Source organism: Leuresthes tenuis, unplaced genomic scaffold (assembly GCF_036924035.1).
Source record: "Leuresthes tenuis unplaced genomic scaffold, fLeuTen1.0.hap1 SCAF_7, whole genome shotgun sequence".
Classification (NCBI taxonomy): domain Eukaryota; kingdom Metazoa; phylum Chordata; class Actinopteri; order Atheriniformes; family Atherinopsidae; genus Leuresthes; species Leuresthes tenuis.
Genome location: NW_027325361.1, coordinates 16,278,303 through 16,289,688, shown reverse-complemented (window position 1 = coordinate 16,289,688; position 11,386 = coordinate 16,278,303). Strand labels below are relative to the sequence as shown.

The 11,386-nt window shown below is 40.2% G+C and overlaps 1 protein-coding gene across 1 annotated transcript; it reads right to left on the bottom strand.

The window, feature by feature from the left end:
• Positions 1-295: 295 nt before the first annotated feature.
• Positions 296-7,440, bottom strand: soat1 (sterol O-acyltransferase 1). Its single transcript, XM_072388693.1, has 16 exons — positions 7,366-7,440; positions 6,730-6,881; positions 5,976-6,034; positions 5,015-5,163; positions 4,820-4,879; positions 4,568-4,675; positions 4,102-4,387; positions 3,869-3,947; positions 3,687-3,771; positions 3,509-3,554; positions 3,272-3,401; positions 3,039-3,136; positions 2,854-2,952; positions 2,590-2,725; positions 2,258-2,403; positions 296-2,141 (listed from the first exon to the last, which is right to left on the bottom strand). Exons 2-16 carry the CDS (start codon positions 6,878-6,880, stop codon positions 2,064-2,066), a joined length of 1,710 nt encoding a protein of 569 aa, XP_072244794.1. The 5' UTR covers position 6,881; positions 7,366-7,440; the 3' UTR covers positions 296-2,063.
• Positions 7,441-11,386: the final 3,946 nt, after the last annotated feature.

The following is an 11,386-nucleotide window of genomic DNA, read 5'->3' as shown; positions in this document are numbered from 1 at the left end:
ATTGATACATACTTGTAAAACTATTTAGACAGGGCCAATATTAACATTAAGAGAAATCCTCTATACCTTTGCATAGATTTAGACTATACAGTTGATCAAGTATTTACCAAGACTCCAAACATGAACTTGAATGAATTACCTTTACATAAAGACAGGTTCGTTACCATTTAAATCCCATAGGGACCATCAAATCACACAAGGATGAGGGAAAACTGTTTTATTGTTTGAAATGGATCCCACTATTTGTTCTACTTACAATTTACAAGTATCCTTTATCAATTTAATATCCCTATGTATAAAGGCACTACAGACAATTGTCTACAAGCCTAAAACCTAAAACATACTGATCGATTAAAATGTCACATGGCACAGGATAGGAGTGCAAGATTTGAAAGTATTTAGGCAAAGTTCAGCTCTTAAAATAAATATACAATCGACGTGAAGAGCCTCTCTCCAGCTTGACTCTTCTTTATTATAAATATTATCTTTATGAACAAAATCACAAAGGCATAAAGCAGGATTAAAATGTCAGTCATTGTGGATTTGGTAAAAGTTCGAAGTTAAAATATCTCTAACATCTGTACATATTTAAAAAAGATGGTGATATCTGTGTTTACCAAAATCATGCTTGTAAAAGAATCCAAGGAAACATCTCTTGCCAAAATGAGCAGAGGAGGATTTCGAATCAAAACCTTCATTACAGTGCCACCTTGTGGTCATTCAGCTCCTCATCGCTGGTTTTTACTTAGTATTGTGCGTCTCATTATTCTCAATCATAAACATGGCCTCCCTGCACTCAAACAGTAACGGAGCATAAAGTTTTCTCAAAATACAATCATTACTTCAACACCACATAAAGCATATCAAATCTCTTAATCCAGTAGTCTGACACAAAGGTGACAACAAAAAGAACACAAGACACCCTTTAAATGTACTGATTATCTGCCAACGCAAACTGTAGCCCTTGGTGCTTATCAAGTTTAATCATTTTTCTCATTCTTATGACATTCAAGCAGCCAGCTGCAAGTTTTACAGCAGTGTTCTGTCGTGACTTCACCTTGCACTTTAAATAACTTAACTCTCAACGCCGGTCACGACACCAGCACAGCTTGTAAGTTGTCAAGAAACTGTCTCCATTGTGCTCTACTGTGTGTTCAAAGCAGTTCAATTAATCATTAACAGTACATCCGGCAGGATACATTTACTTAGTACAGCACGACTGTCAACCTCCGCTTTAACATTTTCTTTTACGGACTCCAGTGTTCAGTGCGAGTTCACAATTTTTAGATCTTGATTATATTTCACAAGTGCACAACATCTTAATTTGTGCTTTGGCAGGTAGAGATCAAAAGAACAATTCAAGTCTACCACAGTGGTCCGCTTGATGCCTGAATCATCAGATACAGAGTTTCAGATACATTATAAAGTGACTCCCGCACTATGATACCATGTCAAATAGGTTATAATACAGAGACCACTGCTTGTCAGATTTATACAAAACACCAAACAGCGGTCATTTTTCCATGGTTAATCTCATTGGCAGTGAAAATAAACCAGTCTCAGTCCATGTTTCAGTCTCATCATACAACACACTGAAATACAGTGGAGTTGCAACTGCAAACCCTGTTAAATATTAACCATTACTGCACATATGAATAATGTTTGCACTGCATAATGTTTGCATTCAGCTGCCATGTCATTATTGCCACAGTCTTATTTGTACAAGGCGTGTTTTCACAGTTGATCAAGGCAAAGAAATACATCAGTAACATCTTTAGTGCATACAAGTAGGAGCTCACAAGTGCTTCGAAGTGGAGGAGGATTTTTTTTTTTTTTGTAGGGGTTATCTTTGAAAACTTAAAACAGATAAGGCATCACTGTGACTTTGCTGTTTGGCATTTCGGCAGATACTTTCCCACACATTCATATACAGGCTCAGACACGTGAACTTAGGGCTATGAACTAAAACAAACAGAAGATCAGAAGTTATGACGTAAGCGGAAAAGGCTGGTTGAGTTTATACTGATCACCGAGGGTCCTCCTCTGAATAGTCCCATTATTTGTCACAGATTATCAGAGTCTGCCATCAAGCCTCTCTGACAGCTCCAGGAGCGAGGCTTCAGCAACTCTAGGAAGGAAGACTGGAACAAAAACACCACAATCATAAGAGGGTACATTTGTGTCTATATGTCTGCTTGACAGTTAATTACACTGCAAAACAAGGAAGGAAATACTGATCTCAAAGCAATGCTATTACCTCCTTCAGGGGACAGTAGCGCTGGGCATACCACTCCTGGGAATACAGACAGATAATGACCCCTTGACCCAGGAACAGTGATGTCCACATGATTATGTTCCAGATGGGGCCTTTCCTTTGGTCATGCAGAATGAAGTTGAACATCACTGTGGGCGGATAAAGAAATAAAAACGGGTGTGGAGGCAGTGAAAAGATAAATGTCCAACATAAATAGAGAGGATTTCAGAGCTTCATGAGCCAAACAGATCGGTTTAGCTAAATTCTGGAGTAACATGCATGTTCTTTCTGCCCTGTTGAAAGGTAGAGAGGTGTGCGATTGTTTCTTTTCTTACTTCCAAAGCACATGAAGAGACAGAAGAGCACAGGATAGAAGAAGCCAAAGCAGACTGCAAGAATGTACTCATGGACCACCGCAGACAGGGTAAACACGAAGAACATGGCTGCTGGTCGAAAACGCTTCTCAGACACCTGGAATGACGAGAACAGTAAGAACAGACAAGTCAAAACATATCAAGCATGCGCTTAATCTGATCCGTGAATTTCACCCGTGCCACGGTCGAAATTCCTCTGTAGCTGTCAGCTGTAAAGCCACTCACCCACAGGAAATCCCGGTACACATAGTAATACAGCCAGTCATGGACCACGACATTCCAAGTGCGGTAGTAATTGGCAAAGGAGGTTGAATTCCACCAGTCCTATCAGGGGTAATCAAAATTAAGTCAAATATCAAGTACAGTGTAGGGGCCTCGCTAGAAGTTTGCAGTGAGGAGGAGAGCAGCACCTTGTAAAACATCCTGTCTGCAAAGCGAAGCATCTCAGCAAAAGCATTGAGCCAGCAATGGAGAAAGGCAAAGAAGCCCAGGAAGAGAACTAACACTCCTGCAAAGGGAAAAACAAAAACAAAGACTGAACATTTTGTCATGGAACAGATACAAAACGTCTCTCATGAAAACAAATATGACCGTACGGGTAGGGCGTTTGTCAAAGTGACCAATACCGTGTAGCTGATCTTACCTGGCAGTATGGAGTTAAAGACACAGAGCACCATGGCCCGCAGATCAAACAGCTGCAGACTGATGCTGTGGAACTGCGGGATGCACAGCCGCACAAACACGTAATAGGCATAAAACAGACAGCCAAGAACCTGTGGAGTGGGAGTGGAGAGGCTGGTATAGTTTCAAAACTGAACCGATATCTTAAACTTCAAAACTTATGTTAGGTCAGCATGAAAACATAAAAAGAAGTCAGTACCTGAAGTAACTTTGTGGCCACATAGCTCCATCTAATCACTGGGTTCCTGAAATGGATGAGGAAAATAAAAAAAAAGGGAATTCATGAATGGACTGCTGTGTGGAAAAACAGTGTTCTTTGTTTAGGTGTCAGGAGTCAATCATAACTCACACTGGACGAATAGGCAAAGAGTATTTACCTGGGGTACCTGTCTCTGTAAATAAGCGTGGGTGCAAACAGGAAGTAGATATACTGAGAAACCTGAGGTACCACCGGGCCAGAGCCTGTTAAAAACAGAGGGAAACGGGCTTATTTAAGTAAGGACAGAGAAATTCCTTGAATACACAAGAAAAACCATGCTGAAGTTGAATGGCTACATACTGGTCTTTTCTTTTGCCCAAGTCAGGACTTTTGGCACATTCTCCCTGACAAAGGAGTGGGCTTTCATCATTAGACGTACCTATATTGAGAAAAAGATTCAGAAACTAAATGATATCTTTTAATGGAGTAAGGCATGTTTCTTTTTAAAGCCCCTTTCGATGGAAGAAGTTTTACTAAATTCACCAACGGTGAAGGTGGAAATCCAGATTAAATCAGCCATCCAGTTCATCTACCTGTTCGAGGATGATGATGAAGCAGGATGCAGGCGGCAGACTGTTAGTCACCACCACATATGTGGGCAGGAATCCCAAACCCAGACCTTGGTAGAGCAGGAACACGGAACCAAACAGCAGACTGTACAGCCTGGTGTGACCGTAAGAGCCCGACTGGCTCTGAGACCACAGATTGAATAAGGTGTAGGGAACCAGCAACGCAGACAGGAACATGCAGATCCATGTGCACACAACCAGAGGGAACTGTCCGAATGCATAGACCAGCAGGTCAAAGTCCAACACCAGTCTGAGGAGAGGGAGATTAAGAAGATATGTAAAATTTGACACTTCTGCTCTGGATGTCATCATATTTACCCCATCTGCAAAAGCAAAAGAAAAAAAGACAAAGAGGAGTGCGCCCCCCCCCCCCCCCCCCCAAGTTATCTAACTCAGTATACATGGAGGAAAAAAGTATGTTTCACATTACCTGCCTTCGTCAACGAAATCTACCACAAGTGTGCTGAGAATGAAGAGAATTAGAAGGGCAATAAACATGTGGTAGATAGTCCTGATGTGGTTCACCTCAAACAGCTCACTGCGGAAAATCAGAAAAAGCAAATGTGGTGCCCGTACAACTGCAATCGAGGTATTACACAATCTGAAGTCAACTCATAGGGTACCTCGGTCGGTCTTTTGTACGAAATACTCATGTGGCATTTGCAGCTAAGCATCAACTTACTCTAGGAGGGACCTCCGACTCACAAACAGCTTTCCCTGGCCATGGGGAGGTCGAAAGTCCCTGCAGAAAAACGCAGCGGGGACAGCGATGAGCAAATCTATAATTTTTCACGTGAAAGACTCAAAGAGTACAAGTACGAACCAACAGACAACGACAGAAAGAATTTTCCACATCTAGTATTTCATTTGTTTGCACCCAAGTTTGCTCCTCTCCTTGTCCGACAGTGGAGGTGAGAAGACGGCAGGTACAGGTGCTGGCTCAAGGCTGGCTGATTCTTCAATAAGACTGTCCACAAAGTCACTGACCTGGCTGTCAAACTGACGCATCAGGTCACTTCTCAGATACTGGGCAAAAGAAGAAGACACAGATGTAGTTAGTTCACAGTCTGTACATACCTGAATCAGACCTGAATCGACTCCTCTGTGGGACAAATGATGGGCTTCCTGATGCAAATTCAGCGTTAAGATTCTTTTAATCACTTTTGTATAAACAGTAGGAGAAAACCAAGACAAAAAGACTGCACTGTTGTGGTTTTAGCATGCTAAAAGTGGTTGCCGGCATGGTAGCAGTTATTGTGCAACCGCTCAGCAATGGACCTATTTGACTTTCAGCAAGTCTAAATGTAGCTTTTGTAAAGAACGGCAATAAAAGTCACTGTTTTGATCTTACAAAAAGGAGTCATGAGAGAATTTCCGATGATTATTCGTCACAGGCAGAAACCATGATAAATTAGTTTTCAAAACACTGATTATTTTCCAATTCAACTGTCTTTCTGTTCTTCTTTTTGGTCATCACGTCACTCGCTGAAATTCGGATAATCGGAATTTTCTGCAGACAAAGCATCTGCAGGAGAGATCATATTACTTTCTGTGGTCCGTCACACCACTGATGGGGACTGAGATAGTTTGAAATCAATGGTACAGGGAACTGCTGTTCCAAACATATAAGGAAATATAAATCCACCCAATAGTCAAACTTATGTTAAAAGATTGCGACCTTTAGAAATGAATTAAGGACCAAAAAAAAAAAGAGATACACACTATAAGTTACAAACAGAGGAAACCCGGGATCACTCTGTATTCTGGATATGGTTTAGGTGACTCATTATCACATGCAGAAAGAGCAATGTCTTAACCCGTGTTATCAGTTTACTGACCTCTGCTTTTCTTTTCAGTTGCAGCTTTTTGCTGATTACATGTTCCACTCCAATTCTCCCTGAAATTGGAACAAGAGCACACAAAAATGGGCATATGATGATTACAAAAAAAAAAAAAACAACCAAACAAAGAAAGCCAATAAGCTGTTCCTTAAATAATTCCTCTAGTTTAAAAAAAACAAAACAGATACGAAGCCATAACTCTTAAAAAAAGAACAAACACAGTGACAGACCATTTTGAAGCTAAAGTTTGGCAGCGATCACAATTTTAGAGAGGTGCACCGTAGAGTCTGACAACTGGGAAACGACACGAGTGAAATGAGTTCAGTCAGCTGAGGTCACCGCAGGTCAACGGTGTTTAAACTTGCCTGATGATGAAAAGGTTTGTTCCCTCACTGAGGGAGCACTTCACCCATCTAAGCAGGATAATGTCAATATGACTCACACCATGTGTGTGCTTCACTGTCTGTTAATCAGCCTTATCTGTGCAGTTCATGTTTGTACTTTAAACATAGTGACAAATGCAACCATACAGCCAGTGTTTGACAGTCTCCACCGCACTTTCTGCAGTACAGGTTAAAGAAAAAGCAAAGAGGGAGGCATAATCACATGGCATGGCATCAGCTGGTAACACACCTAGTGATTTTACTAAAATTTTACTAAAATCATCATTAGGGGTTTTAGAAATCCACTGTAGTAAAGGTCAGTGGTTTCTCACTTGGTTCTGCAATTGAGGAAATTCGATTTTTCTCACCATTGCTGGTGATGTGGTTGTCTCCGTTGTCTTGTTGATCTTTTTCAGGACTTGATTCTCCATCCAAAGAACTATCTAAGTCAGGGAAGCTTGGCATCTTTGGTAAGGCTCGGCTGCGGGACTTGAGGAAACTGTCATCCTTACTTTCCATCCTACAAAAACAGGAGGATGGTAAATGATCAGTGGCAGCTCTAAAGTGGATGGACTATGTCTTGGGAATACTAAAATTAGTCTACTGCTACCGCGCAGAAAAAGAAGAATGCTACGGATTTTAAACGACAGACAAACCAAACCCAGTTGACAATCAAATCACTCTCACATGAACAGAATCTCAGCAGAAAGACGGCTAACCACTGGTTAGCTGCCGGCAGCTCATTTAGTGACAGGCAGCGATTCATGAGCTAACCAGGAAGCTGGCTGGGCTTAATCACCAATGGGGTTAACATTACTCAAGTCCGACGTGAATGCTTCTGTCCAAAGATACTCCGAGCTCTTAGACCTGAGTGACAGAGCTAGTCAAATTAGCCAACTTGTTGACGTTTATCGTTGATTTGCGGAACAGGTTGACAGAAGCGGTGACTAATATCTCCGTGAAAACAAAAAATGCTTTTTTTTGTCGACTCCCTGAACACTTACTCGCTTTGTTCTCTCGTGTTAAGACGTTCTCGGACGTTTGTCAGCACAGAAACAGATGTTTAAGTCCCTTAATAGCTCACCTTCCCCATTGAACAAACACTGGGGAGATGATGAACGGAGCTGCCGATGATGATTGGCCGAAAGTCTCTCCTCCTTTTGACGTCACTGGCGCCCTAAATGTTAAATGGCCATCGCAGTCAGATCCATGTCAGATGAACAAAATACAAAAAGCTGTGTAATGCCTGAGTATAATTTGCTTTTAAAAATATATGTAACAAATACATTTATTCATCTTAAGATAATTTAAAGTCCCACTCGAGCAGCTGTTCACACCCCTACTTACTCATCTTGTAAATATGACAGATTCCCCACTCTGATCCAGCAGTGAGAGTGGCATATAAGGCCAACTTGTCTGTGCCTTGGACTGCGCTCTTCTGCACAGAATTTTCTGATGTTCCCAGGATCTGTTGGATTCATGCTCCCAGTTTGAGTTTAAGTGCACCACAGTTCCCTTAATTTCCCACATCTTTTCAATTCCTCCTTAATTCCTTGGTATTTTCTGAGCTTCTTGTGTTCTTTCTTGTTGATGCTACTTCGATTTCATATAATTGTTTTTGATAAAAAGCCATCTTATATTTGGTCAAGATAGGGATAATGTTGGATTGTGCAGAAAAAATAAGACGCTATCTGTAAGTCAGCTGCTTTTGTACCAAGCTGAACTGCTGGGAAGTGGCAACTCTCCACATGCTAACAGTAAGCATGTTTCCATTACCATGGTTAGATTCACAATCTACTTGAACTATGATTACAGCTTGACTTGGCGATTTATCTGGACAACTGTTCTTGTCTCAGGAGAGCGGACTGAAGTATGTCCAACTCTGAAACAACATGTAATGTGTAAGAAAACGCTCAAGACATTCTGCTGCTTCTAACCTTTTTCCAAGGTGATAATGAAACACGCAAGTATAGTTGAATTCACTGCACATATCTCGTCTTTATGTTATGTAAATGGTGATTTCACATGATGACGCTGCAGTTATAGGATCAGGATTTTATTAGAGCAAGGTGACAGTCTAGAAATGCTTTAAGGTTGCCACAGTCTTAATGGGCTGATTTACAGTCAAGATTTCTGACACATTTGGCTGCCCGACAAAATCAACAAAGTATATGTGAATGAGAGCAGCTTTATTGTGAATATGGATGAATTAACATACACTTACGTTTGACTGTTTTTCCCAAAAAAAAAAAGATGCAAAAAGATTACACTCTGCATGTACAGAGTGCCTAGGCCCATCCAAGTCTAGCTGAGTGCATACATACGGAGTGATTCAGTCCACAACTGCATTATCTGAGTGTGTTAGTCCGGTTTTGAGAAGCCCAATTTTGTATGATTTTGGTCATTAAATAATAATCAACCAAAACTGTGAATATGCAGTTCTGCCGTCTAATCTGTGGCAATATAAGGTTTAGGGAGCTAGCAATTTACTTGATATAGTCTAACAGATACTTTTCTTTTCTTACTTTATGTATCTAGTAAACACAAACAACAAGAATAATGCAGGCAAAAAAAAACAAAACATTAGACATGTGTTCCCTTTCTACTTAAGAACTTAATTTCCCACTGCAGCCAACACATGCTGCCATTACATCTGAAATCACATCAGAGTTTAATGATCACATGGGAGTTAAGCTAATGTTCATCATCAACTGTATGCTGTCAAAGTGATCATTTTACTGTTACAATCTATTCCTCTAAATCAAAGACAAGTAATCGAATCCATCTGAACACAGTTACAAGTTACAGTTTTTTTTTTTAAAATAAAAATGTATAAAAGTTTTCCTCCGATAAAATGTTACAATTTTACAATTCAATAAATATACATAACATCAAAAAACAGCACAGAGTAAACAATTTCTAACAAAATTATACACTTTCTAAGAAATCCAAATAAGTTGGTGTGCAATTAGGTTTGGTGTCCTCATCATGATATGGAAATACAGACACAAACACACACGCACATAATTTAATGCTCACAGGAAGCAGAGGGGTCCTAAAACCACTGCGATCTCAGAGAAAATATTGGATGTACCGCTCATCTCTACACCTAGATCTCTTACAGGAAGTAACTCCATGTCACCTCGATGCAATTCTGTGTTGCCGCGAACCTTTACAGCCATGTGCACCTGGAATAAGATCAGACCAAAAGTTCACTTTGTTTTTTCTTGATTTGTGAATTCATTCAAGATATTTTTATCATCTGAAAAATGTCTATGAACAAGCTTCAATCTACTATCATTCAATGAAATCGGACTCTCCCGTACTCATTTTCTCTCTTGCTCAAAACTTGTAAGATGACCACAATTTCATTGCTCCAAAATAGTTGCATGAGTGTGTATTCATTTTACAATCATTACGTGGCAACGTTTTACATTATGTGAAACTGTCACATGTGATTAAAAATGAAGAGAAGCATATCGCTATATTCCAAATTAAAAATCTCAGGTTTGAGTTGTCCCATCCGTGTGGTGCAAAACAAGTGCATTTCTTTTTCTTTACATTTGTAGATACGCTCTGCACATCCCTGTTAAACTTCTGTCATTCACTTTTTGTCTTACCTCCCAGCCTTTACTGGACACTGCGATAAGGTGTGGATCAATTTCTTTGCCAGAGTCTCCCAGCAAGTGGATAATCTGACTGGCTACTTCTGCTGGGGCAGCAATAGTGGACTGATTTGCTGTAAAACTGAGAGTAATGTTCTGGAAAGACGTGTGGCTGGTTAACCGCAGAAACCTCAGCTGGACAACACCCCCGTCAGCATACTCAAACTATCCGAAACAAAGTAAGAGGCAGAAAAATAATAAATCATGTCAAATTAGTCCGCCATCTTTTTAAAACAAAGACTTAATTAGACTCACCTTGTGTCCACCCTGCTGCTGAGCAAACCACTGCAGAGGCATTACTGACTTCACCATTCGTTGTTTCCATCTTACTGTAATCTAAAGAGTGGAAGATGATCCAAGTACTTAAAATCATTCCTAATCTTTTCACAATTATTTAGATGGATAACAAACTTTAAAAAGTTTTAAAAGCTGTAAAATGCTTTGTACGTGTTTGTTTTCATACTTAAGACAAGCAAAAAAGCAATTAAACTGCAAACGCTGGGGTCTTTAAGAATAAAACATGAATGAATGCAGTCATAAGAGGGATCCTCATCTGACACCTAATGCTACAGGAATTACATAAATAAAAAACCTAGTCTGTACTATAAGTAGAAGAATTCCATTTTCTTACACTGACATACGGTTAAAAACAACACTGGCTGTTACTGATATTGTGCCGTAGTGGGTAGTAAAACCATTCCACGCAGCTCTTATTACGCTGCTAATGCTAAACCTTTTAAGTGACTGTACCTGTGAATGTAGAGGACCTAAGCAGGTTGTTCCTCCTGCTGTGAAGTTACAGAAGACTTTCACAGCATCACAGTGACAGCCTTGGTTGGGATCCAAGTAAAAGTAACCTGAAATTTCCATAGACTTGAACACTCAGATTAATTCTGCAGAGTGAATCTAATCAGTAACAGATGAAATTAAACATCTGATGGATTTTAGCTTAATCGTACACCGACCATCATTCAGATGTGGCTGTAGGAGCTTCAGTTCATTACAGGTGGTCCCAGGATTATCTTTGGTTCCCAGGGGCCTGCAGAATGATTCCTCAGCGTCATCACTTTGGGGCCATCTTTGGGTTTTTGACCTGTACTGCAGTGGAGAAGTTCATTATTTAGTCAGCAGCCCTAACACTCATAACACCTCTTGAATATGAGTATAAAGCTCAACTCAAAACAATAAGAAGACATTGTGTAACTAGCATCTATATGAGGAGAAAGCTTGTACCAACTTTTTGTTGTCCTTCCTTTAGTTTCAGGAAGCTGGGAGATTGTACTGATGTCGGTAAAGTTTTCAGGTTATAGCTTGAACTAGGTCTTGTTTTTGACCTTTGCTCATTTCTCAGACCTTGTCT